This window comes from Empidonax traillii, unplaced genomic scaffold (assembly GCF_003031625.1).
Source record: "Empidonax traillii isolate 1590-97213 ecotype Southwest subspecies unplaced genomic scaffold, ASM303162v1 scaffold1851:size166798, whole genome shotgun sequence".
Classification (NCBI taxonomy): Eukaryota; Metazoa; Chordata; class Aves; order Passeriformes; family Tyrannidae; genus Empidonax; species Empidonax traillii.
The window spans coordinates 135,220-162,775 of NW_020957044.1; the positions used below are offsets into that span (position 1 = coordinate 135,220).

Below are 27,556 nucleotides of genomic sequence, written 5' to 3' on the forward strand. Positions count from 1 at the left end.
CCAGAGGGGCCGCATTGCCAGTGTCCTGGTACCCTCAGACCAAAGCTCCCCCTGCCCATCAGCGGGCGAGGGGCTTTCCTCCAGGCAATCTGACCCCCCCAATTGGCTGCACCAGCCCCCTCCCCGTGGGGGCACCCCCAAAGGAGCGCCCCGACCCCCAGCCCCGCTCCCCCCGGAGCGGAGCGGAGCCTGCCCAGGTTCATGGCTGATCTATGCAGTTTCTGTGTTCCATTTTCTCTGTGCGCTGCTGCTGCTGTGGCAGAGAGGGGGGTGGGAGGGCCGGGGGTCTCTGGTCTGTGGTGGGGCCTCTGTCACCCCGTGTCCTGTCTGCCGGCGTGCTCTGTCCCGTATCCCTGGTGTTCCCCGCTTCCCCCACCGCTGCCTCCGGCGGGGGGGTCTCTGCTGTCCTCCCTCCTGCCGTGCCTCCGCCAGCCCCCTCCCCATCAGGCCCCCACCGACCCCCTGCCTGCTCCCCTTCCCCCTGCAGACAACGACTGCGGGGACAACAGCGATGAGGCGGGCTGCAGCCACTCCTGCTCCAGCAACCAGTTCAAGTGCAACAGCGGGCGCTGCATCCCCGTGCACTGGACGTGCGACGGGGACAACGACTGCGGCGACTACAGCGACGAGACCCACGCCAACTGCACCAACCAGGGTGAGCCCCGGCACGGGGGAGGGCGTGGGGGCGTGGAACCCCCCGAGCAGAGCCCCGCTGCTTCCAGGCAGGGAACTCTGCAGCTTCCTCTGCCCCCTCTGAGCGCCTGGATCCCCGTCCTGCATCTCTGGGTGTCCCTGGCTCTTTCCCTGCCGGCTGAGAGCCTGATCCCCTCACCCTCCCCCGAGCCCCTCGGCTCCTCGGGGCGCAGGCAGTGAGCGGGTCCCCTCCCCACAGCCACGCGCCCCCCCGGGGGGTGCCACGCGGACGAGTTCCAGTGCCGGCTGGACGGGCTGTGCATCCCCATGCGCTGGCGCTGCGACGGCGACACCGACTGCATGGACTCCAGCGACGAGAAGAACTGCGAGGGCGTCACCCACGTCTGCGACCCCAACGTCAAGTTCGGCTGCAAGGACTCGGGTGAGGGCAAGGGGGGAGGGGAGGGACAGAAATGGGGAAGCGCGAGCGGCCAACCCACAAACCATCGTGACCTCGGTGGATGGCGTCGTCCTGGGATCCCTTCTCCCCCTCTGACCCGGGGAAGGGGCTGGGACTTGTCTTGGTGGGTTGGGGACAGGAGTGGAGGGACACCAGCTCTGGGGCACCCCAACTGCCTGGAATAACATCTCTGGGTCTGCTCTGCCCCCTCCTTGCCCCTTCCCCCTCAGCCCGCTGCATCAGCAAGGCCTGGGTCTGTGACGGGGACAGCGACTGCGAGGACAACTCTGACGAGGAGAACTGCGAGTCTCTGGTGTGCAAACCCCCCTCGCACACCTGTGCCAACAACACCTCCATCTGCCTGCCCCCCGAGAAGCTCTGCGACGGCTCCGACGACTGCGGCGACGGCTCCGACGAGGGCGAGCTGTGCGGTGAGCGCGGGGACGGGGCTGGGGACGCGGCGTGTCCCAGGAGGTGACGAGGAGGTGACCAGCCCGTCCTGTCCCCCCCAGACCAGTGTTCCCTCAACAACGGTGGCTGCAGCCACAACTGCACGGTGGCCCCCGGCGAGGGCATCGTGTGCTCCTGCCCCCTGGGCATGGAGCTGGGCGCCGACAACAAGACCTGCCAGATCCAGAGCTACTGCGCCAAGCACCTCAAGTGCAGCCAGAAGTGCGAGCAGGACAAGTACAACGTCAAGTGCTCCTGCTACGAGGGCTGGATGCTGGAGCCCGACGGCGAGAGCTGCCGCAGCCTGGGTGCGTGAAGGGGGGGCTGCCTCGGGTGGGATTTGTCCTCTCATGGAGATGAGGGTTGTGCTGGCGGGCGTGGCTGGGGCCAGACACGTATCTCCTGCTTTGTCCATGCCCCCTCTGACCCTTCCCTGCTCCCCCCAGACCCCTTCAAGCCGTTCATCATATTCTCCAACCGCCACGAGATCCGCCGCATCGACCTGCACCGAGGGGACTACAGTGTGCTGGTGCCCGGGCTGCGCAACACCATCGCCCTGGACTTCCACCTCAACCAGAGCTCCCTGTACTGGACCGACGTGGTGGAGGACAAGATCTACAGGGGGAAGCTGCTGGAGAACGGGGGTGCGGAGCCTTAGGGCCTGGGGGGCTGCTGGGTGGGAAGGCTGCAGGGGGGCTGCAGGGCTGGGATCAGTGACTCGTGACACCTGCAGTGATGTGGCAGCTGGAGCCCACGGCCCTGATAGTGATCCCGTTCTGCTCTTCGTTATGCAGGAGTTAATTAGCATTCCCAGTGCTTCCCTGCTGGTAATTGCAGCCCAGCACCTGGGCACAGAGCTGGGGCTCCTCTCCATCACTGCTGCTCCCAAGAGCAATGGGGCAGCAGGAGCTCAGAGCTGGGAGTGTGGGTGGGGGGCTGAGCCCTTTGTGGTTTGGACCACGGACAGGGGGCAGATCTCATATAGGGAGGACAAGTCCCCCTACCACTGACCCTGATTATTCTGGGTGGAGCTGTTGAGGACAGGGACATGGTGGTGGTGGTGGTGGATGCACCAGGGAAGAGGCACCAGCCTGAGCTCTCACACTGCCCCACAGCTCTGACCAGCTTCGAGGTGGTGATACAGTATGGGCTGGCCACCCCTGAGGGACTGGCCGTGGACTGGATCGCTGGCAACATCTACTGGGTGGAGAGCAACCTGGACCAGATCGAGGTGGCCAAGCTGGACGGCACCATGCGGACCACGCTGCTGGCCGGGGACATCGAGCACCCCCGCGCCATCGCCCTGGACCCCCGCTATGGGTGAGGCAGGAGGGGCCAGCGCTCACCAGGGCACGCTGCCACCCCTGGGACCTTGCACTGATGGTGCCCCTTGCTGTCCCTCCCGGCAGGATCCTGTTCTGGACGGACTGGGACGCCAGCCTGCCCCGCATCGAGGCCGCCTCCATGAGCGGCGCGGGCCGGCGCACCATCCACAAGGAGACGGGCTCGGGGGGGTGGCCCAACGGGCTCACTGTGGACTACCTGGAAAAGCGCATCCTCTGGATCGATGCCAGGTAGGGCCAAGGACGCCTGTCCCTGCCTCCCCATCCCTCCCAGTCTGGGCTTCCCCTCGCCCCAGTGCTGGGCTGGGCTGGGAGCGCCGTGGGCTCCGTTTGTGTCCCCCGACACGTTCCAGCCCTCGCTCTGGGTTTTCTCCTCCATGGATCCCTGGTGTAAATCAGCAGCTGTCCCACGGCTGCTTAGACCCTGCAGGTTGTTACTGCTGGGTTAAAGACCCCGTAGTGCCCCCTCCCCGCATCCCTCACCCTCGTCTCTGCCGGGGCAGGTCGGACGCCATCTACTCAGCCCTGTACGATGGGACGGGGCACATCGAGGTGCTGCGGGGCCACGAGTACCTGTCCCACCCCTTTGCTGTCACCCTGTACGGGGGGGAGGTGTACTGGACCGACTGGCGCACCAACACGCTGGCCAAGGCCAACAAGTGGACGGGGCACAACGTGACGGTGGTGCAGAGGACCAACACCCAGCCCTTCGACCTGCAGGTGTATCACCCCTCCCGGCAGCCCCTGGGTGAGGCTGGGGGAGCAAAGGTGGCGGGATGGGGTGGGGGGAGCACGGAGAGGGATGGTGCCAACACTCAATCTGCGCCCACACCCACTCGGAGTGGTGAGTGGGCACCGCTCCCACCCCAGTGGGTGATGAGGTGATGATGGCCCAAGCTCCTTAATGGGGCAGGGAGGGACTGGAAGGGCCTCCTGGGGGGGTGTCCCCAGAGGCAGGGACGTCACTGAGTCCTGTCCCTTTTGCAGCTCCTAATCCCTGCGAGGCCAACGGGGGCAAAGGGCCGTGCTCCCACCTCTGCCTCATCAACTACAACCGCACCCTGTCCTGTGCCTGCCCCCACCTCATGAAGCTGGACAAGGACAACACGACCTGCTATGGTAGGAGGGGTCTGCCTGGGCCCCCCAGGCCGGAGGGACGAGCGGGTGCTCGGGAGCTGAGGTCCCACCGCTGCCCCTCTCCTCCTCCTCCCAGAGTTCAAGAAGTTCCTGCTGTACGCGCGGCAGATGGAGATCCGGGGCGTGGACATCGACAACCCCTACTACAACTACATCATCTCCTTCACCGTGCCCGACATCGACAACGTCACGGTGGTGGACTACGACGCGCTGGAGCAGCGCATTTACTGGTCAGACGTCCGCACCCAGACCATCAAGAGAGCCTTCATCAACGGCACTGGCGTGGAGACTGTGGTCTCTGCGGGTGGGTGTGGGGCACCATCGCCCCCAGAGCTGGGACCCCCGGCCCTCCAGAGCCTTCAGCTCCACGAGATCGGCCCTTCCTCTTTGCCTGAGCATCACCCCAGCCCCGTCCTCCCAGCTGACGAGCTCCCATCTCCGTTCCCTTGCAGACCTGCCCAACGCTCACGGCCTCTCCGTGGACTGGGTGTCCAGAAACCTCTTCTGGACCAGCTACGACGCCAACAAGAAGCAGATCAACGTGGCCCGGCTGGACGGCTCCTTCAAGAACGCCGTGATCCAGGGGCTGGACAAGCCCCACTGCCTGGTGGTTCATCCCCTCCGGGGGTGAGTCCTGTGGGACGTGGTGCCAGTGGGTTGGGGTTGGGCCGGGAGCATCCCAGGAGGAGGAGGAGGAGGTGTGTGTGCAGGCACACGTGTGTGCGTGGCGGTGCACATGTGTGATGGAGGAGAGAACAGGTTGCTCTCCCTGCGTGTCAGCACGTGGAGGGGGTGTGTGAGGGGAGGTGGGAGGTGGGCTGTGCCATGAGCGGGGCTGGGAGGGCCCAGGGGGTGCTGGCCCTTGTGTCCCCTCACCCATTGTGCCCTCACTGTGCAGGAAGCTGTACTGGACAGACGGGGACAACATCAGCGTGGCCAACATGGACGGCAGCAACCGCACGCTCCTCTTCACCAACCAGAAGGGGCCTGTTGGTACGGACTCCCCCGGGACCCCCCGTCTCACCTTGCTGTCCTGCAGAGCCTCAAATGCCTGCTCTGGCTCCCCAGGGGGGTGGCAGCTGCCCTGTGCTGGGTCGCCCCAACCTCACCTGCCCACTCTCTCCATCACTCGTGGCCCCGCCAGTCCCGTCCCACCTCCCGGCCGGTGACAGTCCCCGTGTGCCACCGGGACACTGACGTTCCCGTCCTTTCCAGGCCTGGCCATCGACTACCCGGAGAGCAAATTGTACTGGATCAGCTCTGGCAACGGCACCATCAACAGGTGTGACCTGGATGGCAGCAACCTGGAGGTGATCGAGTCCGTGCGGAGCCAGCTGAGCAAGGCCACGGCCCTGGCCATCATGGGTGAGGGCTGGCGATGGGGGGACCTTTCCCTGGCTCCGGGCCCTGCCCAAGCTCTCGTGCCCGTCTCAGCGGGGGCAGGAGGGGATGGGGAGCGCTGCCACATGCTCCTGCCTTGTCCTGCCAGGGGACAAGCTGTGGTGGGCTGACCAGGCCTCCGAGAGGATGGGCACCTGCAACAAGAAGGACGGGACAGAGGTGAGGGTGCTGCGCAACAGCACCACGCTGGTGATGCACATGAAGGTGTACGACGAGAGCATTCAGCAGGGTGAGCGGGGGGGGGTCCTGGGGCAGAAAAACCCCTGTGGGCACTGCCTGCCCCAGCCCTGGGGGTGCTCCCTGTCCCCCCACAGCCCCTCAGCCCCTTCTCTTTGCCGCAGCTGGGACCAACCCCTGCAGCCAGAACAACGGGGACTGCTCTCAGCTCTGCCTCCCCACCTCCGAGAGCTCCCGCTCCTGCATGTGCACGGCGGGCTACAGCCTGAAGAGCGGGCAGCAGTCCTGTGAGGGTGAGTGTGCCTGCTGGGGGGGGACACTGCGGGGCTTGGAGGGGTTGTGGGCTCAGGGGGCAGCCAGACCCTGGCATGGACTGCCCCTGATGAGCACGGGGGCACTGCCGGGGCCTCGAGGGCATCGTGGGAGGAGGGGAGTGGGACAGCACGACAGGACCCCCCCCAAGGAGAGGTGGGACCCTCAGTGTGGGCAGTGGGTTTGGGTGACTGGGAGTAGGGGCGAGCAGTTCCCCCATCCCTGCCACATTCACCGCCGTCTGCCCGGGCACTGCCAGGGCCTCTCAAAGGCTGTTTGTGTGCAAAGTGTTCCGGGTGGTTTTGGAGGGGGCTGGCAGAGCTCTGCACCATCTGGGTCAGGGCAGGGGCTGAATAACAAGCGCTGCCCTGACCCAGATGCGCCGCAGAGCCTTTGCCAGCACAAAGGGGGAGTGGGGGGCGGTGAGAAGGGACCTCGTTTGTGCTCCCCTGGGCCCTGGAGTGGGGCAGGACCCTGGAACGGGCTGTGCCAGGGGTTCAGCCCCCAGGGAGGTCTGGGACAGGCCCACAGAGCCCTGCCAGGCTCATTCTCCACAGAGCAGCTGTCGCAGTTTTCCATGGGGGAGGGACAGCCTGTGGTTTATGGGATGTCTGACTGTCCCCACACCCGTGTCACAGGTGTTGGCTCCTTCCTCCTGTACTCGGTCCACGAGGGCATCCGGGGCATTCCCCTGGACCCCAACGACAAGTCCGATGCTCTCGTGCCAGTGTCAGGAACCTCCCTGGCTGTGGGGATCGACTTCCATGCAGGTGATGCAGGGCTGGGAACAGGGTAGGGGGGCTGGGAGGAGATGGGAGGGGGAGCTCCAGACCCCACTGTGTCAGAACTCTGCCCTGGAAGGTCCCCCCTCGGCAGCGCCGGGTGAAGGAGGGTTTTGGGGCCGTGGGGTGCAGGTCTGTGCCACTCCAGGGGCGGTCACTGACACCCCCCTCCTGCCTCCTCGTGCCTCTCAGAGAACGACACGATTTACTGGGTGGACATGGGCCTGAGCACCATCAGCCGGGCCAAGCGGGACCAGACGTGGCGCGAGGACGTGGTCACCAACGGCATCGGCCGCGTGGAGGGCATCGCCGTGGACTGGATCGCTGGTGGGAGGGGGCTCCGGAGCTGGGGGGCGGCGGGGGCAGTGGGGCTCCTGTGGGGGCTCACCCTCCCCTCTCGCAGGAAACATCTACTGGACGGACCAGGGCTTCGACGTCATCGAGGTGGCGCGGCTGAACGGGTCCTTCCGCTACGTGGTCATCTCGCAGGGGCTGGACAAGCCACGGGCCATCACCGTCCATCCAGAGAAGGGGTGAGACTGCACAAAGCCCTCCCCAGAGAGGGGCACCGCCTGGGGGGTGGGCATGGAGCAGAGACCCCCACATCTCTGGGTTTGCATACAGCAGGGAGGGATCCAGGGAGAGATGGAGATGCAGGGTCTGCAAGCCCGGGGGATCCAGACTGACATCCTAATGGGGGGGACAGGGAGGGGTGTTTGTCCCAGAGGGCCCCAGGATGGTGCTCCTGGTGGCATCCTTGTGGTGATGTCCCTGCTGTCCCCTCAGGTACCTGTTCTGGACGGAGTGGGGGCAGTACCCCCGCATCGAGCGCTCGCGCCTGGACGGGACCGAGCGGATGGTGCTGGTGAACGTCAGCATCAGTTGGCCCAACGGCATTTCCGTGGACTACGAGGTACAGACGGCATCTGGGAGGATGGGGCTGGTCCCAAGGGTCCCTGCAGCTGTGTCCTGATGGCGGGGAGGGCTCCAGAGTCCAGTTGTCCAGGGCGGTCTCCTGAATCGTGGGATGCCCCACTGGAGGTGCAGAGGGTGCCACCCCGGTGCCAACCGGGATGGTCTCTCATCACCACAGGATGGGAAGCTGTACTGGTGCGATGCCCGGACCGACAAGATCGAACGGATCGACCTGGAGACAGGAGAGAACCGGGAGGTTGTGCTGTCCAGCAACAACATGGACATGTTCTCCGTGTCGGTCTTCGAGGAGTACATTTACTGGAGCGACAGGTGCGATGCCAGGGGGCCTGGGGGGGTCTGGGCACCCGCTGTGTGGAGGGTGGGGGGAGCTGACAGGTGCTGTGAACAGGTGGGGAAGGGTCTCTTGGTGACTCTGTTTCCTCAGGACTCACGCCAACGGCTCCATCAAAAGAGGCAACAAGGACAACGCCACCGAGTCGGTGTCCCTGCGCACCGGGATCGGCGTGCAGCTCAAGGACATCAAAGTCTTCAACCGGGCCCGGCAGAAGGGTGAGAGCCCAGGCGTGGGGGGCAGCCCCACGTGCAGGGAAGGGGCTCAGCTCCTCATCTGGGGAGAGGGGTGAAAATGACTGCGTCAGGGCCGCGTCGCGCCGCGGGCTGAGCGGGGAGAGCCAGACGCGGCCGAGTGGGCACGTCCTGCCCAGCCCCTCACCCAATCCCCCCCTTTTTCCCCCTGCAGGCACCAACATCTGTGCCCAGAACAACGGGGGCTGCCAGCAGCTGTGCCTGTTCCGCGGCGGCGGGCAGAGGACGTGCGCCTGCGCCCACGGGATGCTGTCGGAGGACAGCGTGAGCTGCCGGGACTACGACGGGTACCTGCTGTACTCGGAGCGCACCATCCTCAAGAGCATCCACCTGTCGGACGAGAACAACCTCAACGCGCCCATCAAGCCCTTCGAGGACGCGGAGCACATGAAGAACGTCATCGCCCTGGCCTTCGACTACCGCTACGGCTCCAAGGGCAGCAACCGCATCTTCTACAGCGACATCCACTTCGGCAACATCCAGCAGATCAACGACGACGGCACGGGGCGCAAGACCATCGTGGAGAGTGAGTGACCCCGGGGCTGCCCGTCTGTGTCTGCCCTCAGAACCCTCTTCCTGCCCTCAGAACCCTCCTCCTGCCCTCCCCCACCTCGTCCTGCGCCCCCTCCCTCCTGTCCCAAAGGGGTTTTGGCCCTTGGAGAACATGTTTTGGTGCTTTCGGGGGTGTTTGGAGTGGCCGTGAGGTTTCTGAGGAGCCTCTGGAAGTGGACACAGGCGTTGGGAGCAGTCTGCAGAGCTCGTTCTGGCACGGAGAGCGTGTCACGAGGCTCGGGCGTGCCTCGCTCTAGAAACAGGCACTGCAGCGAACTCAGGGTCAGCTCCACGCTCGCATTCACCTCACACCCTGAGCCCTGACCCTCGCTGTGCCCGGCCCTGGCCTCACCCCCAGCCCTCACCTTGCACTTGGTTGGGTTTATTGGTACCTGCAGCAGCTTGAAAGAACCACGGCTGCTGCTCCAGGAGCTCCCTCAGCCAGGGCCATGGCCGTGCTGCTAATGAGCAAATTCACAGCAGCACTTGCTGTGACTTTATCCCTGAGATGGGAGAGCCCAGCTCTGCCAGCCGCTTCATTAAACCCTTTGCTGAGCGTTAATGAGGGAGGAAGGATGGGTGCACAGTTCAGCTCCCTGGTCTCCACGAGGCTTTGCCTCGTCATTTTGTGCCCCTGGGGCTCAGCTCTCCCCTGGCAGTGGGGGATCCTCCCCTTCCCAGCGCTGCTGCTGTGGGCCTGGAGCAAGGTCCGACTGGTGTGGAGCTTGAGAGCCAAATTCAAATCCTTGGAGCATCATAGGTGTCCATCCTTCAGCCTTCCTGCGAGGGAGGGTGGCTGCAGCAGAGTTGTGCCTACTGTGGTGTCTGCTCACCCAGCCCCACCATCCACCCCGCTGGCGTGGTGTTACCCAGCAGCCAAAGCCTCCAAGGGTTGTCTTGGCTGTAATTAAAAGCAGTAACTGCAGTGCCCTGGAGTTGGGGTCAGCGCTGGCTGTGTGGGGTGAGTCTGGGGCTGGATGTGAGCCCTGCCTGTCCCCCCTGCAGACGTGGGCTCAGTGGAGGGGCTGGCCTATCACCGTGGCTGGGACACGCTGTACTGGACCAGCTACACCACGTCCACCATCACCCGGCACACCGTGGACCAGAGTCGCCTTGGGGCCTTCGAGAGGGAGACGGTGATCACCATGTCGGGGGACGATCACCCCCGCGCCTTCGTGCTGGATGAGTGCCAGAAGTGAGTGCCTGTCAAGGGTCCAGCCAGCCCCCCCAGTGGTCCACGTGGTCTCCTCTTCCCAAGGTGGAAGCTCTGGATCCCAGTGCAGAGAGAACTGGACCCCAAGGAGGAAAGGCCACGTGCCCCCCTCACCTCGAATCCTTCAGCACCCCGAAGCAACAACAGACCCCGCCCTGTCCCATCCCCATCCACGGGGTGCCACATTTCCCAGCTGGCTGCAGCGGCCTCTTTTCATCCCCCTGCCACCCCCTTTCATGTGGGAACGATGTCCCATCCACCCCTGAGTCCCTGAATGACGTCCCATCTCTCCCCTTCCAGCCTCATGTTCTGGACCAACTGGAACGAGCAGCACCCCAGCATCATGCGAGCCACCCTGTCCGGTGCCAACGTGCTCATCATCATCGACCAGGACATACGGACACCCAACGGGTTGGCCATCGACCACAAGGCCGAGAAGATTTACTTCTCCGATGCCACGCTGGACAAGATCGAGCGCTGCGAGTACGACGGCTCCAACCGCCACGTGAGTCCAGCGTCGGCCCCGGCAGCGACACGGGGAGGAGAGTGTCCAAACTGGGGCTGGAGCACGGTCAGAGGGAAGCAGAGCTGTCCCCGGGGCTGCGGGACATCAGGCATCCCCCAGGGGGGGACACTCTGTGTTTGGGGGGGCTGTGTCCCACAGCAGGTTCCTCCGCCTGTGCCCCTGGGAGGTGAGGACATAGCCCCAAGCTGCGCCAGGGGAGGTTCAGGTTGAACATCAGAAGGAATTTCTTCATGGGGAGGGTTGTTAAACATTGGAATGGGCTGCCCAGGGAGGTGGTGGGGTCTGGGAAGCGTTCACGGTCAGGTTGGATGGGACTGGTCTAGTGCCAGGTGTCCCCACCCGTGGCAGGGGGTTGGGAATGGGGTGATCTTTGGTGTCCCTTCCACCCCAGCCCATTCTGCGATTCTGTGCCCGGCAGGTGATCCTGAAGTCGGAGCCCGTGCACCCCTTTGGCCTGGCCGTGTACGGCGATTACATCTTCTGGACGGACTGGGTGCGCCGGGCCGTGCAGCGCGCCAACAAGTACGTGGGCACCGACATGAAGCTGCTGCGAGTGGACATCCCCCAGCAGCCCATGGGCATCATCGCCGTGGCCAACGACACCGACAGCTGTGAGGACCCCCTGCCCGTCACCGCAGCCTCCCCTGCTCAGCCCCTCACCCTGTCTGCAGGCCGGGGGAGGGGGAAGCCGTGGGGAGGAGATCGGGTGCCCTCAGTACCCCTCACCCCTGTAGCCTTGTGGGAGGAGGCTGGGGAGGGATCACTGCTGCTTTTTGCTCCCCCCCACCCCAGGGCAGGGACTGCTGGGTCTGTCCCTCCTGTGACCGCTGTCCCTCTGTCCTAGGCGAGCTGTCCCCGTGCAGGGTGAACAACGGCGGCTGCCAGGACCTGTGTCTGCTCACCCCCAAGGGACACGTCAACTGCTCCTGCCGCGGGGAGCGGGTCCTGCAGGAGGATTTCACCTGCAAAGGTGAGGGGATGGGAGGGGGTGGGGAGCGCAGGGGGAGAGGCCGATCTCAGCCTGGCAGAGCTGACGTTCCCTCTGCCCTCCCCAGCCGTGAATTCCACCTGCAACATTCACAAGGAGTTCGAGTGTGGGAACGGCGACTGCATCGACTTCAGCCAGACCTGCGATGGCGTGGTGCACTGCAAGGACAAGTCGGACGAGAAGCAGTCCTACTGCAGTAAGGTTCCTCCTCTTGCTGCCTTGCTCACCCACACACACACCCTGGCACCCACAGACACCCTGTCTCTGCTCAGAGAAACGTGGACTGGTTTGGGTTGGAAGGGGCCTTAAAGATCATCTTGTTCCACGCCCCTGCCGTGGGCAGGGACACCTTCCACTAGACCAGGTGGCTCCAAACCCTGTCCAGCCTGGCCTTGAGCCCTGCCAGGGTTGCTTGGCAAAGGGAACCAGGACTCTGGAGTGTCCTCATGCCCCTCAGGTGCTCGCAGTCACTCCTGCCCTCCCAGAAGTGCACTCAGCCAGGCTTTGAGGTCTCCAGACCTTTTCCAGTGCTGGGGGGCAGGCTGGAGAGTGGGACACCTCGAGCTGAGCTGGCGGGGGCTGCGGCACCTCCTTCAACACCAGCCCTCACCCCCTGGGGCTGGTTCCCTAATCCTGCTCTGTAGTTTCTTCCCCTGCTGAAGGGTCCCTGAGGATCTGAGACCCTGGGGGGGTGCCCGCCCTCCCTTGTTCTCACTTCCTCCTCCTCCTCCTCCTCTCCCCCCCCCTCAGGCAGCCGCAAGTGCAAGAAGGGTTACCTGCACTGCATGAACGGGCGCTGCATCGCCAGCCGCTTCTGGTGCAACGGCGTGGATGACTGCGGGGACAACTCGGACGAGGTGCCCTGTAACAGTGAGTGTCTGCCTGGCGCCCGGCCAGCCCTTACCAGGGCTCTGTCAGCTGCCTGGGATGGGGACAGCGGCGCTGGGAGGGAGCAACCGTCAGCTTGACAGGAGCAGAGCAGAGCCGGGGCTTAACGGGGAGCCAAGGTCAAGCTCGTGCTGCTTTGGAAAGCTGGGAATGACAGCTGGGAGGAAAAACTCCTGGGCGTGGGCACACAGCGCCCAGAGCCTCCCAGGAAGGGTGGTGTGGCACCCAGCAGGGGCACAGGGCAGGGTGTCACTGCTCCTCATGGCATCCCCAAAGGCAGCATTCCCTCAGGGCTGCAGGGCCTGTCCGCTCAGTCCCAAACTGCCAGGGGTGGTCAGGAGCTTCTCAGAGCGCTGTCAAGGACTGGCAGTGCCAGGGAGAGGGGCTCAGGCTGCCAGGAGGCACCGGCTCTCATCCAGAAGGGGGTCGGGGCTGGGAGCAGGGGATGAGAGCCCAGAGCGGTGCGGGCAGTGGGGGTGTGTGGGTGCCCCTCTGCAGCACCAGTGGGTGCCGTGGGGTGGGGGTGCACTGGGGTCCCCCCTCCCAGCCTCATCCACTGTGGGGGCTTTTTCCCCCTGGCAGAGACCAGCTGTGCCGCCACCGAGTTCCGCTGCCGGGACGGGACCTGCATCGGCAATTCCAGCCGCTGCAACCAGTTCATCGACTGCGAGGACGCGTCCGATGAGATGAACTGCAGTGAGTGCCCCAGCTCCCGTCCCCTGTCCCTTCCCCGGCTCTGGGGGTGCTCCTGCCCTGGGTGCTCGTGGTGGGGACCTGGGTCTTTGGGATCTGTGCTGGCTCAGGAAGGGAGGAGGGCTCTGCTCCCGTCCCACAGCCCCGGCGTTCCTGCCACCTGAGGCAGCCCCAGCCCACCACTGCAGCCCCCCTGTGCCGTGCTCAGCACCCACCACCCACCACCCACCCAGTCCTGGAACCTCAGGGCGCTCATGGGGCAGCCAAGCCGGGTGCTGGTGGGGAGGGACGGGCTCCGACGATGGCGGGAGCTGGACCAGGGGGCTCCTGCCGTGGGTCCTGCTGGGTCACCGGGGCTCCTGCCGTGGTTCCCCACAGCCGCCACCGACTGCAGCAGCTACTTCAAGCTGGGGGTGAAGGGCACCACGTTCCAGAAGTGCGAGCACACCTCGCTGTGCTACGCGCCCAGCTGGGTGTGCGACGGCGCCAACGACTGCGGGGACTACTCGGACGAGCGCAACTGCCCCGGTGAGAGAGGGAGGGGAGGGGGACCGCGGGGACAGGGGTGTGGGGCTGAGCCTCCAGCTGGCTGCGACCCTCTGGGGTCTGTTTGGGCCACGGGGGGCTTTGTTTACCCACCAGGAGGGTTTGTCCTGTGCTCACACAACCCCTGCGCAGAGGGTGCCGTGGCGTGCCGGGGTGTGGGACCTCGGGGGGATTTTTGGGGGAGGAATCCTTCGGTTGTGGGGCAGTGGGAGGGCAGGGCGTGGCCGTGCCACCGCCCTCGCTGATGTTTCCCTGGCAAACCAGGCATGAGGAAGCCCAAGTGTCCAGCCAACTACTTCGCCTGCCCCAGCGGGAGGTGCATCCCCATGACCTGGACCTGCGACAAGGAGGACGACTGCGAGAACGGCGAAGACGAGGCCCAGTGCAGTGAGCGGCAGGGTGGGGACAACCACAACTCGGGAGATGGCACGGGTGGGGGGGCTGGAGGGTGGGCAGGGCCCTCTTCTCTCCCTGACATCCCTTGGCCAAAGGCCAGGCCCCAGGTTCTTCCCCTTGCCTGGTCTCACTCACACACCGGGGCTTTCAGCTGTGACCGGTATAAATGGCCTCGTGTGCTGGTTTGCTCAGTGCACGCACAGGTGTCCGTGGCCCGTTTGAATGTGGCCAGTTAGGGCTCCCTTCAGCTCCATGTTTACTTCCAACTTCCCTGATAAAGCCCCAAACAGTGCTCAGGAACTGGGGAACCTCCCCAGCTCCAGGGCAGGGAGTCCCAGTCCAGCACCCCCCTGGGCTCCTGGAGCCCAGCTGACCCCACCTGGCCATGCTCTTCTGCCATCTCCTCCCCTCATCACCTCACTCTGATCCCCCTCTTCTCCTCTCCAGACAAGTTCTGCTACCCTGTGCAGTTTGAGTGCAACAACCACCGCTGCATCTCCAAGCTCTGGGTGTGTGATGGGGCTGATGACTGCGGGGATGGCTCTGACGAGGACAGTCGCTGCCGTGAGTCTGCCCCAGCCCTTCTCCCCCCTCTCAGTCCCTGCCTGTGTTCCTGCAGCCCTGTCCCTGCCTCTGCCCACTCCTTTCCCACCCACGGTCCCACCTCTCCCCTGCACTCTGGATCCTGGGGCTCCCTGGAGATGTGCCGACCCTCCAGCAGTGGGGTGACCAGGCTCCTTCCTACTCCTCCCTTCCCCAGGGCTGACCACCTGCAGCTCAGGGTCCTTCCAGTGCCCGGGCACGTACGTGTGTGTGCCGGAGCGCTGGCTCTGCGACGGGGACAAGGACTGCGCCGACGGGGCCGACGAGACCCTCGCTGCCGGCTGCCGTGAGTGCCCGAGGGCACTGGGGGTCTGGGGGAGGCAGGAGGGCCGGGGGGGAGGGCAGGGGCTGACAGGGGTGCCTCGTTGCAGTGTACAACAACACGTGTGATGAGCGGGAGTTCATGTGCGGGAACCGGCAGTGCATCCCCAAGCACTTCGTGTGCGACCACGACGACGACTGCGGCGACGGCTCCGACGAGTCCCCCGAGTGTGGTGGGTGTCTGTGAGACTGAGGGGGATGCTGGGGGCTCTGGTGGCTTTGGGACAGGGTCCTGGGGGGTCTTCGTTGCCCAGGAGGGGTTTGATATGAGCGGGATGAGGGGGAACCTGGAGAGGGAACAGGAGGGGTTTGGTGCTGGAGAGCAGCCCCCCAGCCCTGCTGCAGGCATCCACCCTGGCACAGGGATCCAAACCCTCAGGAGGATCCAAACCCACAGAGAGATCTGTGTGCCTGCAGAGCAGCCCTGTCCCAGCTGCAGGAGGTGTAGGCATGCAAGGCTCTGTGGAGCCCCCGTGTCTCCGGGTGGCTCATGAAGTTGGGGGGACTCGGCGGTGCCCCCGTCTCCCTGGGTGGCTGGGGAAGGTGGGAAGCTGTCTGAGCCCACCTCCCTCCCGCAGAGTACCCCACCTGCGGCCCCCACGAGTTCCGCTGTGCCAACGGCCGCTGCCTCAGCAACCGGCTGTGGGAGTGTGACGGGGAGTTCGACTGCCACGACCACTCGGACGAGGCGCCCAAGAACCCGCGCTGCAGCAGCCCAGGTACCTGTGGGGGCCGGGGGGGGGTTTCCTGGCAGGGGGAGCGGGGTCCCAGCCACCCCACGCTGACCTCTGCCGCCTCCCCTCCGCAGAGAACAAGTGCAACGACTCCTTCTTCCTCTGCAAGAACGGGAAGTGCATCCCCGAGGCGCTGCTCTGCGACAACAACAACGACTGCGCCGACGGCTCCGACGAGCTCAACTGCTTCATCAACGAGTGCCTCAACAAGAAGCTGAGTGGCTGCTCCCAGGAGTGTGAGGACCTCAAGATCGGGTACAAGGTAGGGGTCCAGGGGCTGGGAGGGCTGGCTGGAGGGATCATCGAGTCATGGGATAGCCTGAGTTGGATGGGACCCGCAGGGATCGTCAAAGTCCAACTTATTCCCCTGCACAGGGCAACCCAAAATCCCACCGTGGGCCTGAGAACGTTGTCCAAACACTCCTTGAGCTCTGGCAGGACTGGGCCTGTGAACTGTCCTAGGGAGCCTGTTCAGTGCCCATCCACCCTCTTGGGGAGGAACCTTTCCTTAATATCCAACCTCAACCTCCCCTGACACAGCTCCAGCTGTTCCCTCTCCTTCCTTCTCCACAGACGTGCGGGGTTGTGTCTGTCCTGTGCCAGCTGGGCAAGGGACACAGCGCGGGCGCTTCTGGCGCTGCTCGTGCGTCCCAGCTGTCCTTGCTGAGCCTGCGTGTCCCAGGGTGACACCTGTCACCTCCCAGCACCTGTCACCTCCCAGCACGCAGGCCCTGGGGGTGTCTGACAGCTCGGGGTTGCTCCTGCAGTGCAGATGCCGTCCCGGGTTCCGGCTGAAGGACGACGGCAAGACGTGCATCGACATCGACGAGTGCTCCACCACCTACCCCTGCAGCCAGAAGTGCATCAACACCCTGGGCAGCTACAAGTGCCTCTGCACCGAGGGCTACAAGCTCAGACCTGACAACCCCACCAGCTGCAAGGCTGTCACAGGTGAGGGCCAGGTGTGGGCGTGGCACCCGGGATGCTCCTGGTGACCGTGGAATGCTCCAAGCACTGGAGTTGGTCACAGGGCGAAGTGGCTGCCCCCAGCTCGTGAAGGGGAGGGGGGACAGGGAGGGTGGCAGGCCTGCTGTGTTCTGCCCACGTCCCAGAGGTGCTTCCCTGCCACTTTTCTTGCTTTCTCCATGCAGATGAAGAGCCCTTCCTCATCTTTGCCAACCGGTACTACCTGAGGAAGCTCAACCTGGACGGCTCCAACTACACGCTGCTCAAGCAGGTGCGGGGCCAGCTGGGAGCAGGAGGGGCAGCAGCCCTGTGTGGCTGGGATTTTGGGATGGAGGGGGCCCAGAAGGACATGGGAGCTGCCAGCAGGGGAGTTGAGGCTCTTGGCTTCCCAGGGATATTGTAGATCCATGTAAATGGACTCTGTAAAGCCCCTGAAAGCCCGTGCCAGCCACTGAGGCTGCTACAGCCCTTCTCCCTCCCTCCCTCCTTCCCAGGGGCTGAACAACGCCGTGGCTCTGGACTTTGACTACCGGGAGCAGATGATCTACTGGACCGATGTCACCACGCAGGGCAGCATGATCCGCCGCATGCACATCAACGGCAGCAACGTCCAGGTGAGGGGCTGGGGCAGCCCCTGCTCCTCACCCACCTCCTGCCCCCAGGGAAGGGGCACCAGCCCCGCTGTGGGGTCATCACTGGGCTCAGGGAATCAGCCTGGAATTGCTGTGGGATTGTTTTCCATCCCCATCCCGAGCAGGGTTGGGCTCCGTGATGCCCTGAAGGGGGGGCTGACAAGGGGGAAAGGGGGAGGTTGATGTCACCCCTGAGGGAGCAGGGTGTGGTTCTCCCTGTCCAGCCCCAGCATCTCCCATTCCTCCCGGCAGGTTCTTCACCGCACGGGGCTGAGCAACCCCGACGGGCTGGCTGTGGACTGGGTGGGAGGCAACCTGTACTGGTGTGACAAGGGGCGGGACACCATCGAGGTGTCGAAGCTCAACGGCGCGTACCGGACCGTGCTGGTCAACTCGGGCCTGCGGGAGCCCCGGGCGCTGGTGGTGGACGTGCAGAACGGGTGAGAGCCTGGGGGATCCGAACCTTCCCCTCTGCGCTGGGGAGGGGCTGTGGTCATCCTGCCGTAGTGCCGAGGCCTCCCCGCCCTCGCAGGGAGGAATTTCCATGGTTTGGGCTGGACTCAGCCTCTCCCTGCTCTTCTGTTTCACCCCCAGTTACCTCTACTGGACGGACTGGGGGGATCACTCCCTGATCGGGAAGATCGGCATGGACGGCACCAACCGCAGCGTCATCGTGGACACCAAGATCACCTGGCCCAACGGGCTCACCCTCGACTACATCAACAGCCGCATCTACTGGGCCGATGCCCGGGAGGATTACATCGAGTTCGCCAGCCTGGACGGCTCCAACCGCCACACGGGTGAGAGCAACGGGGTCCTGGGGAGCCAACGGGCCCTGGGGGGCTCCGGGCTGGGCATCAGGAGTGGCAGGGGCAGCCAGGGCTGCTGGGGATGGTCCCCAGCTCCTGCCACTCCTCTGTGCCCGGGGAAGGGGCGGGTTCCCTGCCGGAGGGGGACCCTCAGTGACCGCCCGCTCCCCTCGCAGTGCTGAGCCAGGACATCCCGCACATCTTCGCCCTCACCCTCTTCGAGGATTTCATCTACTGGACCGACTGGGAGACCAAGTCCATCAACCGGGCCCACAAGACGACAGGAGCCAACAAGACGCTCCTGATCAGCACGTTGCACCGGCCCATGGACATCCACATCTACCACCCCTACCGCCAGCCCGACGGTGAGCGGGGCCGGGGAACGACCCTGGGAAAGGGGTGCCAGGCTGGGCAGGGGAGCAGGAATGAGGTGACAAGGGTCTCAAGAGCTCCCACGTCGCCCTGAGGGTCCCCAGTGTGGTCTGACTCGCTGTTGTCCCCCTGCTCTCCCCAGTTCCCAACCACCCCTGCAAGACCAACAACGGCGGCTGCAGCAACCTCTGCCTGCTCTCGCCGGGTGGGGGGCACAAGTGTGCCTGTCCCACCAACTTCTACCTGGGCAGCGATGGCAAAACCTGTGTCTCCAACTGCACAGCCAGCCAGGTAACCCCCTGCCTGCCTGTCCCTGCCTGCCCCGCCTGTGCCTGTCTCTGTGTCCCTCTTGCGTGGTCTCCCCGGGGGTGCTGGGGTGCAGATGTTTTCTGTGAGCACAGGCAGCACCTCCCTCCTGTGGCACTTCACCTTTGGGGGTGTCCAGGGGAGCCAGAGACACTCCAACTCTGGAATGTTCTGCCTGCCCCCCTTCAAACCCCAGGGACTGGGTGGGGTGGGCACAGGGTTAAGGCTTTGCTCCGGGTCAGGACGTGGAGTGTCCAGGGGGCACCTCAGACAGGACAGCACGGGGTCAGTGCCCTTGGCTGAGCTCCCTGGGGACAAAGCCTTTGGGGTCCTCCTTCCCCATCCTGAGCCACCTCACAGTCTCCTCCCTCCATCAGTTTGTCTGCAAGAACGACAAGTGCATCCCTTTCTGGTGGAAGTGCGACACCGAGGATGACTGTGGGGACCGGTCGGACGAACCCGAGGACTGCCGTGAGTGCCGGGGGGTGACCACAGCTCCTGACGCCCCAGCATCCCTGGGCTGTCTGAAAAACCCCGTGGAGGGGAGGGTCACCCCAGTAATGGGGCTCGGGGAGCAGTGGGACGCTCCTGTCCCTGTGCCAGGACTGTCCCATGGAGCAGAGCTGCCCTTTCACCACACCCGAGCCTGGGATTGGTGCTGGGTCCCTGCTGAGGGGAAACGACCTCAAAACAATCCCCAGAGCAAACCTGTCCCCCCATGTCACCCCACAGCTGAGTTCAAGTGCAGGCCGGGGCAGTTCCAGTGCTCCACAGGGATCTGCACCAACCCAGCCTTCATCTGCGACGGGGACAACGACTGCCAGGACAACTCGGACGAGGCCAACTGCGGTAGGTTCCCGTGTCCCCTCGTGACCCCCAGACCCCCTCCCAGCACTGTCACCCCCTGACTGTGTCACGTCCCCCCAGACATCCACGTCTGCCTGCCCAGCCAGTTCAAGTGCACCAACACCAACCGCTGCATCCCCGGCATCTTCCGCTGCAACGGGCAGGACAACTGTGGGGACGGGGAGGATGAGAAGGACTGTCGTGAGTGGGGGTGCTCGGGGTGTTGGGTGGGAGCGGCTGTGGGCTGGGCTGAGGGGCTCAGATCCCTGTCTTGGGGTGTTTGTCTGCTCTGGGGGGTCCTGGGGCGTTCTCCGTAACGCTGCTCGGTGCAGAGCTTCTGTCCCCATCACCCCACTGCCTTCCAGACACTCCTCCTTCCTAGTGGAAATCCTTAAATCCCTTAAAGTGGCCTGTTCAGTATTTGTCCTGGATTTGGGCTGAGCCTGTTGCCTGGCTGAGGGATCTGTGGCCTCTGCCCCGTATCCCATCATTGGGAATCTTCTGGGGCCACCACGAGGCTCTGCTCCCCTCTCCCACACCGAGCATGGCCAGACCCTTGTGATCCCCCGAGCATCCTGCAGCCCTGTGGGTGGTTTCTGGGGGGGGGAGGCAGTGACTGGCAGCCCCCCCTCTGCCCCTCCTGACACCCCTTCGTCCCTGCTGCAGCGGAGGTGACCTGTGCCCCCAACCAGTTCCAGTGTGCCATCACCAAGCGCTGCATCCCCCGGGTCTGGGTCTGCGACCGCGACAATGACTGCGTGGATGGCTCTGATGAACCTGCCAACTGCAGTAAGGGAGGGGCCCTAGTGGGGAGGGGGTTCTGGCCACGCCAGAAACGGGGGCTCCCCACTGCTGGCCCCCTCTGTGTGGGTGTGGGGTGGTGGGTCGCTGCTCGGTCCCTGTGGGTGGTGGGTGATGGTGGTGGGGGCTCCTCCTGGGTCTGTCCTGCCTGGATCCTCCTCTGCCTGATTTCTCCCTGGAGAGCTGCTCAGAAACGGGGGGTCTCACCCCCCCATTCCAGGCAGGAGCGCTCAGCCAGCTCCAGGCTGTTCGTCAACCCCGTGGAGGATGAAACCTGCCCCTGCTGACCCCCCTTTCCATATCCCTGTCACTGTGTCCCCTGCAGCCCAGATGACCTGTGGTGTGGACGAGTTCCGCTGCAAGGACTCGGGCCGGTGCATCCCGGCGCGCTGGAAGTGCGATGGGGAGGACGACTGCGGGGACGGATCCGACGAGCCCAAGGAGGAATGCGGTGAGCAGGGCCTGTGTCACCCCGGGCAGGCTGGTCTGGTGCTGGCTGTCCCCTCTGGGGTGCCTGGGTTGTTTGGGGCGGTGCTGACCCCGTCCCCCTGCTGTCCCTGTCCCTCCCAGACGAGCGCACGTGCGAGCCCTACCAGTTCCGCTGCAAGAACAACCGCTGCGTGCCGGGCCGCTGGCAGTGCGACTACGACAACGACTGCGGGGACAACTCGGACGAGGAGAGCTGCAGTACGTGCCACCTCCCAACCTCTGCTGTCCCAGGAGCGGAGCAGTGGGGAGGGGAGAGGTTTTGGGCCCTCCTCAGAGCCTCTCCTGCTGCCTGTGGTGGCAGCGGTGGGGGCAGTGTCAGGCTGGCAGCCCGGGGAGCTGCCGTGTCCCCCAGCCAGGACACCCCTGGCTCCAGGGGTCTGGAAATCCTGGCCCTGCAGAGGGGAAACTGTGCTGAGGAGACACCCAGGGGTGACGGGTAATGGGCCCAGTGTGGCCACAACCACCCGTAGGCACCTGGTCCTGCCAGCACCGGAGCGGCTTTGCCACCGAGCGTCGCCCCAGGTGGTACCTGAGACAGCAGTGGGGACACACGGAGCCTTTGGGAGGGACCCAGGTCACAGTCCTGAGCCTGGACCAGTGAATGGGGAGGTGGTTGATCCCCAGGGTCGGGGCAGAGTCAGTGCTGCCCCTTAGTGTTCCCAACCACCCGCTCAGCAGCAGAGGAGTGTTCTCATGGATGAGGCAGTTCCCGGGACTCTGCTGTGGGTGGGAGCACAGCCCTGTCCCTCTGGAGGGTCCCAGGCTGCCCGTGGGACGGCACCAGGGTCTGCTACTGGACCCTTTCCCACCCCACAGCACCAGGCTGTCGTGGGACAGCACGAGGGGCTCTCCAGGCCCTCTCCCACCCTGCAGCACCTGGAGGGGCCCAGGCTGCTCTGGGATGGCACCGGGGGCTGCTGCCAGACCCTCTCCCACCCCACAGTGCCCACCGGGTCCCTCTGTCTCACTGCAGCTCTTCAGGGTGCCACTTTTGTTTTCTTTTCTGTTGATTTCCCGTCGTGTTTTTGAGTTTGTGCCATTTCACTTCATCTTATGTTTTTCTCCATTTTCACACTGTCGTTATGGGGCGCTCAGAGGTAGGTTCCTGCCAAAATCTTTTAATTCCATGTACAGTCTCTCTAAAATCAATGAAGGCAATAATTTCCAGGTGAGGGCAGAGGGGTTGGGACTGGACAACCCAGGTGGATTTTCTGAGCATCAGCACCAGCATCTCCCTCCTCGGAGCTGCAGCCGGGGAGGGTCTGACCCTGCTGCTCTGCAGGACCCGTGCATGGCTCGGACTTGCCTCCAAAACCCGTCCCCACTGTGACCCCTGTGCTCCAGCTGGACACCCCCTACCCCCCTCTGCCCCCACAGTCCTGCTCCATGGCCAGAGGGTCCCTGTGCCCCAAAGCCCTGGGGCCGTGAGGAGGGGAAGGGTCCCGAGACAGCCAGTGCCCCCCGACCCCCCTGCAGGGAGCTGGCAGCCCTGGAGCGGGGTGGGAAGGGGGCTGGGAGGTGGTACCAGCCATGCCCTTCTTTGGCAGCTCCTCCAGCTCTGCTTGCACCCCCCGTGTCCCCAGTGCCACTGGCCGCGTGTCTGTGTTAGCCTGTGCCCCCCAGCTGTTGGCCAGGGAGAACCCCCGTCCCTGCCCCCTTCCCTGGCTGTCCCCAGGCTCAGGGGACACCCCGTTCTGTGTCCCCAGCACCCCGGCCCTGCTCTGAGAGCGAGTTCTCGTGTGCCAATGGCCGCTGCATCGCGGGCAGGTGGAAATGCGACGGGGACCACGACTGTGCTGATGGCTCTGACGAGGTATGGCCCTTCCACACTGCCCATGCCTGGGAGGGGACACACGTCCCCCCCTCTGCCTCTGTCCTGGGGTCAGAGCCGACCCTGGGTGCGGGGACGGGGCGGGTGGGGCTGTCACAGCCACCCCGTCCCCGCTGACCACGTCCCTGGGCCGTCCCCTGCAGAAAGACTGCACCCCCCGCTGCGAGTTCGACCAGTTCCAGTGCAAGAACGGGCACTGCATCCCCATGCGCTGGCGCTGCGACGCCGACGCCGACTGCATGGACGGCACCGACGAGGAGAACTGCGGCACCGGCGGTAACGGCAGCGCCGTGGGGTCCCCCGGGGGGGAACCTGCCCTCCGTCCCCCACTCCCTGCCCTCGTGTCACCTCTGTCCCCACTCCCCTCTGTGTGTGTGTGCCACCCCCCTCTCCCCGCTCTGCCCGGCCCCTGGGCACACACGGACACAGATCCGAGCCCTGGGAACCCCCCCAGCCCTGGAGACTCCCCCCAGCCAGGGTGGAAATTGGAATTGCGGCCCCAGGCTGGGGTTTTGGCAGGGGCTGACGTGTCCCCTCCTGTGTCCCCTCCTGTGTCCCCTCCTGTGTCCCCTCCTGTGTCCCCTCCTGCCCTGCGCTGTCACAGTTCGCACGTGTCCCCTGGACGAGTTCCAGTGCAACAACACCCTGTGCAAACCCCTGGCCTGGAAGTGCGACGGGGAGGACGACTGTGGGGACAACTCGGACGAGAACCCCGAGGAGTGCTGTGAGTGATGGCGCGGTGCCTCTGCCCCGAGCAGCCCCCATGCCCCGGGGATGGGGGGCAGTCCTGGGGCTCGGGCACCGCTGAGGGACCAGGGGGACTGGGGGGACCTATGGCAGCTCCTCTCAGGGGTCCCTGGGGGGGGCTGAGGGGAAGGAGGTGGCCCCTGTGAGGGAGTGGAATCACAGAGGGGCTGAGTGGGGAGAGGGGCTGGCGGTGGGGAGGGGGCTGGGGGGGCCGGGGCTGGGCGAGGAGAGGGCTCCCAGCAGCCGGACAATTGTCTCTGCTTCAGTCTCTTTGCTTCAGCCTCCGGAGCCCGCCCGCCCGCGTGGGACAGCCCTCCCCAGAGAGCGGGCAGAGGCCGAGCGGCAGCTCGTGACAAGTGTGACAGCCTGGCTCTGGCGTCTCCTTTCACCGTCACCGTTTGTTTCTGTTTGCTGGTGCAGTGAAATTCCAGTGTCCCCCCAACAGACCGTTCCGCTGCAAGAACGACCGGGTGTGTCTGTGGATCGGTCGACAGTGCGACGGGATTGACAACTGTGGAGACAACACGGATGAGAAGGACTGCGGTGAGTGGGGCTGCCCGTGGGCACGGCCTGGCCTGGTGGCAGGTCACCAGCTCACTGTGGCCCTCGGGGTGGTCCTCCCAGAGCCCGGGATTCAGCCCGGGTGGTGGGGTTGGCTTTGCCCACTCCTCACTCCCAAAGCCAGGGTGTGGCTGCAGCTCCTCGAGGCCCTGCCCGTGCTGTTGGCAGCCGGAGGGTCCCACAGGGACGGTGCCCAGGGACACGGGGGCCACAGGGACACGGGGGCCACAGGGACACGGAGGTCACAGGGACACGGGGGTCACAGCCGCTGCCCCTCTCCCGCAGAGTCACCCACGGCCAAGCCCAAGAGCTGCAGTGAAGAGAAGAACGAGTTCCTGTGCGGGAACAAGAAGTGCATCAGCGCCAACCTCCGCTGCAACTTCTTCAATGACTGCGGGGACGGCTCCGACGAGGAATCCTGCTCCCAGGGTGAGTGGGGGGCCGGGGTGGGCGCCGGGGCGGCCGCTGTGACCCGTGTGTGATGGCACGTCCCGCCGCAGAGCACAAGTCGTACGACTGCAAGACCAACACCACCATGTGTGGGGACGAGGCCCAGTGTGTCCAGTCCAAGTCCCAGTCCTCCTCGTACTGCACCTGCCGCGGAGGATTCCAGAAGGTGCCCGACAAGAACTCCTGCCAAGGTACTTCCTGCTGGGCAGGGCTCGGGGTCGGGCTGCTGGGTTTGTGGTTGGCTTTTGCCGGTGAGATGTCATTTCACAGCGGTGGAGGGAGGGGCTGAGGGCAGCAGGAATGGTGGTGTTGGGGCACAGAGGTCTGTGGGGGCACCTACTGGGTCTCCCCCTGATCCCGTCTCCCACTGCCCAGACATCAACGAGTGCCTGCGCTTCGGGACCTGCTCCCAGCTCTGCAACAACACCAAGGGCTCCTACGTCTGCACCTGCGCCAAGAACTTCATGAGGACGGACAACATGTGCAAGGCGGAAGGTCAGGAGGGAACAGGGACCCACACCGTGTGCCCAGGGCCTCCCACAGGACCCCTTTGCTCTTCCCTCCATCCCCCTGCACCTCTGCCCGCCCTTCTGCCACCACCAGTGCTGTCTGTCTGTCCCTGGCTGAGGGCCCCCCAAGTGACCCCCACCGGGGAGCTGGGCTGAGCCCCCACTCCTGGCTGAGTCTCTGCTCCCAGTGCAGCCCATGCCAACCTCTCTTCCTCCTCCTCCTCCTCCTCCTCCTCTGCAGGCTCTGAGCACCAGATCCTCTACATTGCTGACGACAACAAGATCCGGAGCATGTACCCCTTCAACCCCAACTCGGCCTACGAGCCGGCCTTCCAGGGCGACGAGAACGTGCGCATCGACGCCATGGACATCTACGTCAAGGGCAACAAGATCTACTGGACCAACTGGCACACGGGCAGGATCTCGTACCGGGAGCTGCCCGCCTCCTCCTCCGCCTCCACCGCCTCCAACCGCAACCGGCGCCAGATCGACGGCGGCGTCACTCACCTGAACGTGAGCGAGCTCTGCCGGGGCGCGGCGGGGGACGGGCTGGGGGTGTCCTCCCCGCCCCCCCTCACCTCCTCCCGCTCTCTGCCTCACGCAGATCTCGGGGCTGAAGATGCCACGGGGCATCGCCATCGACTGGGTGGCTGGGAACATCTACTGGACGGACTCGGGGCGGGACGTCATCGAGGTGGCGCAGATGAAGGGCGAGAACCGCAAGACGCTGATCTCGGGGATGATCGACGAGCCCCACGCCATCGTGGTTGACCCGCTGAGGGGGTGAGAGCCTCAAGCCCGTCCTCCCTTCCCCTGCCCAGCCCGCTCCCCTCACCACAAGCCCACGGGTGGTGGCAGCTCCCCGGTGTCACCCTGTGTGTCGCCTCAAGTTGCCCCAGAGTTGCCTGGTGACTCTGGGACACTGTGGGAACAGCATGGGAGGGTTTCTGCTCCAATGGGGCATCAGGCTGTCCCATTCCCATGGGAATGACCTGCCTGTGTCCTTCCAGGACGATGTACTGGTCAGACTGGGGCAATCACCCCAAGATCGAGACGGCTGCCATGGATGGGACGCTGCGGGAGACCCTGGTACAGGACAACATCCAGTGGCCAACAGGTGAGCTGAGACAAGTAACAAGAGGGGCACGAGGGGGGCAAAAGCCTTGGTGGAGGCTCTTGTGCTGGGGAGGGTTGTTCTGGGGGTTCGGAGCCCCACGCCGGGAGGGGGCAGGGGTGGCAGGGGGGCTGCTCTGCAGGTCACTCAGTCAGGAGGGGCTCGGGGTGGGCTGAGGGCTCACTGGGGGCTGTGTCTCCTCAGGCCTGGCCGTGGACTACCACAACGAGCGGCTGTACTGGGCTGATGCCAAGCTCTCCGTCATCGGCAGCATCCGGCTCAACGGCACCGACCCCGTCGTGGCCATCGACAACAAGAAGGGTAAGCGGTTCCTGAGCCCTCCTGGGGGTCCCCAGCCCAGCATCCACCCTAAATCCCTGCCTCCTCACGTCCCCTCTTGGCTTCCCCAGGGCTGAGCCACCCGTTCAGCATCGACATCTTCGAGGACTACATCTACGGCGTCACCTACATCAACAACCGCATCTTCAAGATCCACAAGTTCGGGAACAAGACTGTCACCAACCTGACGTCCGGCCTCAACCACGCCACCGACGTCGTGCTCTACCACCAGTACAAGCAGCCTGAGGGTGCGTGTGAGCCCGGGCCCCCCACCCTGCCCCCAGGGTGGGAGAGAGCTGCCGGGGCCTGGTCCCTGCAGGGAGGTGCTGGGGGGGTGAGGGGAGTGCTGGCAGCGCTTGGAGAGAGGGGACTCAACCCCGCAGGTCTGTGCCCAAAGTGGGGGTGTCTGGGTGGGCAGAGCAGGGGGGGGTTTGTGGGATGGGTTGTGGGAGGCCAACTGCAGTGGGGCGCAGTCAGCTGGTGGCCACGGGGGCATCGAGGGCTTTGGGGGTGTCCTAAAGGTGTTGGGGAGCAAGGAGGGCTGCGGGTCACCGTGCTGCCCCCACCCCACTGTCCTCACCACCCCGTCCCCTCCCCGCCTGCAGTGACCAACCCTTGTGACCGCAAGAAGTGCGAGTGGCTCTGCCTGCTGAGCCCCAGCGGGCCCGTCTGCACCTGCCCCAACGGCAAACGCCTGGACAACGGCACCTGCGTGGTCATTCCCTCGCCCACCGTCTCCCCGGTCGGTAGGTGACACCAGAGGAGGAGGAGGAGGAGGGGGGTCGGGCCCTGCCAGCATGATCCCTCTCACCTCCATGGCCTCCATCCCTCCCTCCCAGTGCCCACCACCGACACGTGTGACCTGGTGTGCCTGAACGGCGGCAGCTGCTTCCTCAACGCCCGCAAGCAGGCCAAGTGCCGCTGCCAGCCGCGCTACAACGGGGACAAGTGCCAGATCGACCAGTGCTGGGACTACTGCCAGAACGGGGGCACCTGCGCCGCGTCCCCCTCGGGTGAGCCGGGCAGGGCGGGTGGGGGAGGGATGGATGGATGGATGGATGGATGGATGGATGGGTGGATGGATGGATGGGTGGATGGATGGATGGGT

At 65.0% G+C, this 27,556-nt stretch overlaps 1 protein-coding gene across 1 annotated transcript in view; it reads left to right on the forward strand.

Moving 5' to 3' along the window:
• Window positions 1-27,556, forward strand: part of LRP1 (LDL receptor related protein 1) — a 71,326-nt gene that overhangs the window by 40,056 nt on the left and 3,714 nt on the right. Inside the window, exons 20-82 of the mRNA XM_027908810.1 lie at window positions 488-655; window positions 893-1,075; window positions 1,324-1,524; window positions 1,606-1,851; window positions 1,990-2,187; window positions 2,659-2,863; window positions 2,953-3,117; window positions 3,390-3,634; window positions 3,874-4,005; window positions 4,100-4,327; window positions 4,476-4,650; window positions 4,922-5,016; window positions 5,239-5,388; window positions 5,513-5,653; window positions 5,766-5,894; window positions 6,552-6,683; window positions 6,888-7,022; window positions 7,099-7,228; window positions 7,482-7,608; window positions 7,789-7,940; window positions 8,056-8,180; window positions 8,371-8,742; window positions 9,774-9,963; window positions 10,282-10,486; window positions 10,926-11,118; window positions 11,352-11,477; window positions 11,563-11,691; window positions 12,246-12,365; window positions 12,966-13,079; window positions 13,455-13,604; window positions 13,887-14,021; window positions 14,466-14,582; window positions 14,779-14,907; window positions 14,993-15,115; window positions 15,521-15,661; window positions 15,751-15,938; window positions 16,444-16,627; window positions 16,828-16,913; window positions 17,137-17,256; window positions 17,527-17,714; window positions 17,869-18,074; window positions 18,260-18,448; window positions 18,598-18,746; window positions 19,139-19,232; window positions 19,494-19,610; window positions 19,689-19,808; window positions 20,274-20,396; window positions 20,734-20,859; window positions 20,979-21,095; window positions 22,604-22,710; window positions 22,872-23,004; window positions 23,333-23,452; window positions 23,896-24,018; window positions 24,322-24,465; window positions 24,537-24,677; window positions 24,862-24,981; window positions 25,237-25,508; window positions 25,600-25,778; window positions 26,006-26,112; window positions 26,314-26,430; window positions 26,520-26,696; window positions 27,054-27,194; window positions 27,288-27,479. Of these exons, the coding sequence (XP_027764611.1) occupies window positions 488-655; window positions 893-1,075; window positions 1,324-1,524; window positions 1,606-1,851; window positions 1,990-2,187; window positions 2,659-2,863; window positions 2,953-3,117; window positions 3,390-3,634; window positions 3,874-4,005; window positions 4,100-4,327; window positions 4,476-4,650; window positions 4,922-5,016; window positions 5,239-5,388; window positions 5,513-5,653; window positions 5,766-5,894; window positions 6,552-6,683; window positions 6,888-7,022; window positions 7,099-7,228; window positions 7,482-7,608; window positions 7,789-7,940; window positions 8,056-8,180; window positions 8,371-8,742; window positions 9,774-9,963; window positions 10,282-10,486; window positions 10,926-11,118; window positions 11,352-11,477; window positions 11,563-11,691; window positions 12,246-12,365; window positions 12,966-13,079; window positions 13,455-13,604; window positions 13,887-14,021; window positions 14,466-14,582; window positions 14,779-14,907; window positions 14,993-15,115; window positions 15,521-15,661; window positions 15,751-15,938; window positions 16,444-16,627; window positions 16,828-16,913; window positions 17,137-17,256; window positions 17,527-17,714; window positions 17,869-18,074; window positions 18,260-18,448; window positions 18,598-18,746; window positions 19,139-19,232; window positions 19,494-19,610; window positions 19,689-19,808; window positions 20,274-20,396; window positions 20,734-20,859; window positions 20,979-21,095; window positions 22,604-22,710; window positions 22,872-23,004; window positions 23,333-23,452; window positions 23,896-24,018; window positions 24,322-24,465; window positions 24,537-24,677; window positions 24,862-24,981; window positions 25,237-25,508; window positions 25,600-25,778; window positions 26,006-26,112; window positions 26,314-26,430; window positions 26,520-26,696; window positions 27,054-27,194; window positions 27,288-27,479 (9,786 nt within the window). The remainder of the gene's footprint in view (window positions 1-487; window positions 656-892; window positions 1,076-1,323; window positions 1,525-1,605; window positions 1,852-1,989; window positions 2,188-2,658; window positions 2,864-2,952; window positions 3,118-3,389; window positions 3,635-3,873; window positions 4,006-4,099; window positions 4,328-4,475; window positions 4,651-4,921; window positions 5,017-5,238; window positions 5,389-5,512; window positions 5,654-5,765; window positions 5,895-6,551; window positions 6,684-6,887; window positions 7,023-7,098; window positions 7,229-7,481; window positions 7,609-7,788; window positions 7,941-8,055; window positions 8,181-8,370; window positions 8,743-9,773; window positions 9,964-10,281; window positions 10,487-10,925; window positions 11,119-11,351; window positions 11,478-11,562; window positions 11,692-12,245; window positions 12,366-12,965; window positions 13,080-13,454; window positions 13,605-13,886; window positions 14,022-14,465; window positions 14,583-14,778; window positions 14,908-14,992; window positions 15,116-15,520; window positions 15,662-15,750; window positions 15,939-16,443; window positions 16,628-16,827; window positions 16,914-17,136; window positions 17,257-17,526; window positions 17,715-17,868; window positions 18,075-18,259; window positions 18,449-18,597; window positions 18,747-19,138; window positions 19,233-19,493; window positions 19,611-19,688; window positions 19,809-20,273; window positions 20,397-20,733; window positions 20,860-20,978; window positions 21,096-22,603; window positions 22,711-22,871; window positions 23,005-23,332; window positions 23,453-23,895; window positions 24,019-24,321; window positions 24,466-24,536; window positions 24,678-24,861; window positions 24,982-25,236; window positions 25,509-25,599; window positions 25,779-26,005; window positions 26,113-26,313; window positions 26,431-26,519; window positions 26,697-27,053; window positions 27,195-27,287; window positions 27,480-27,556) is intronic.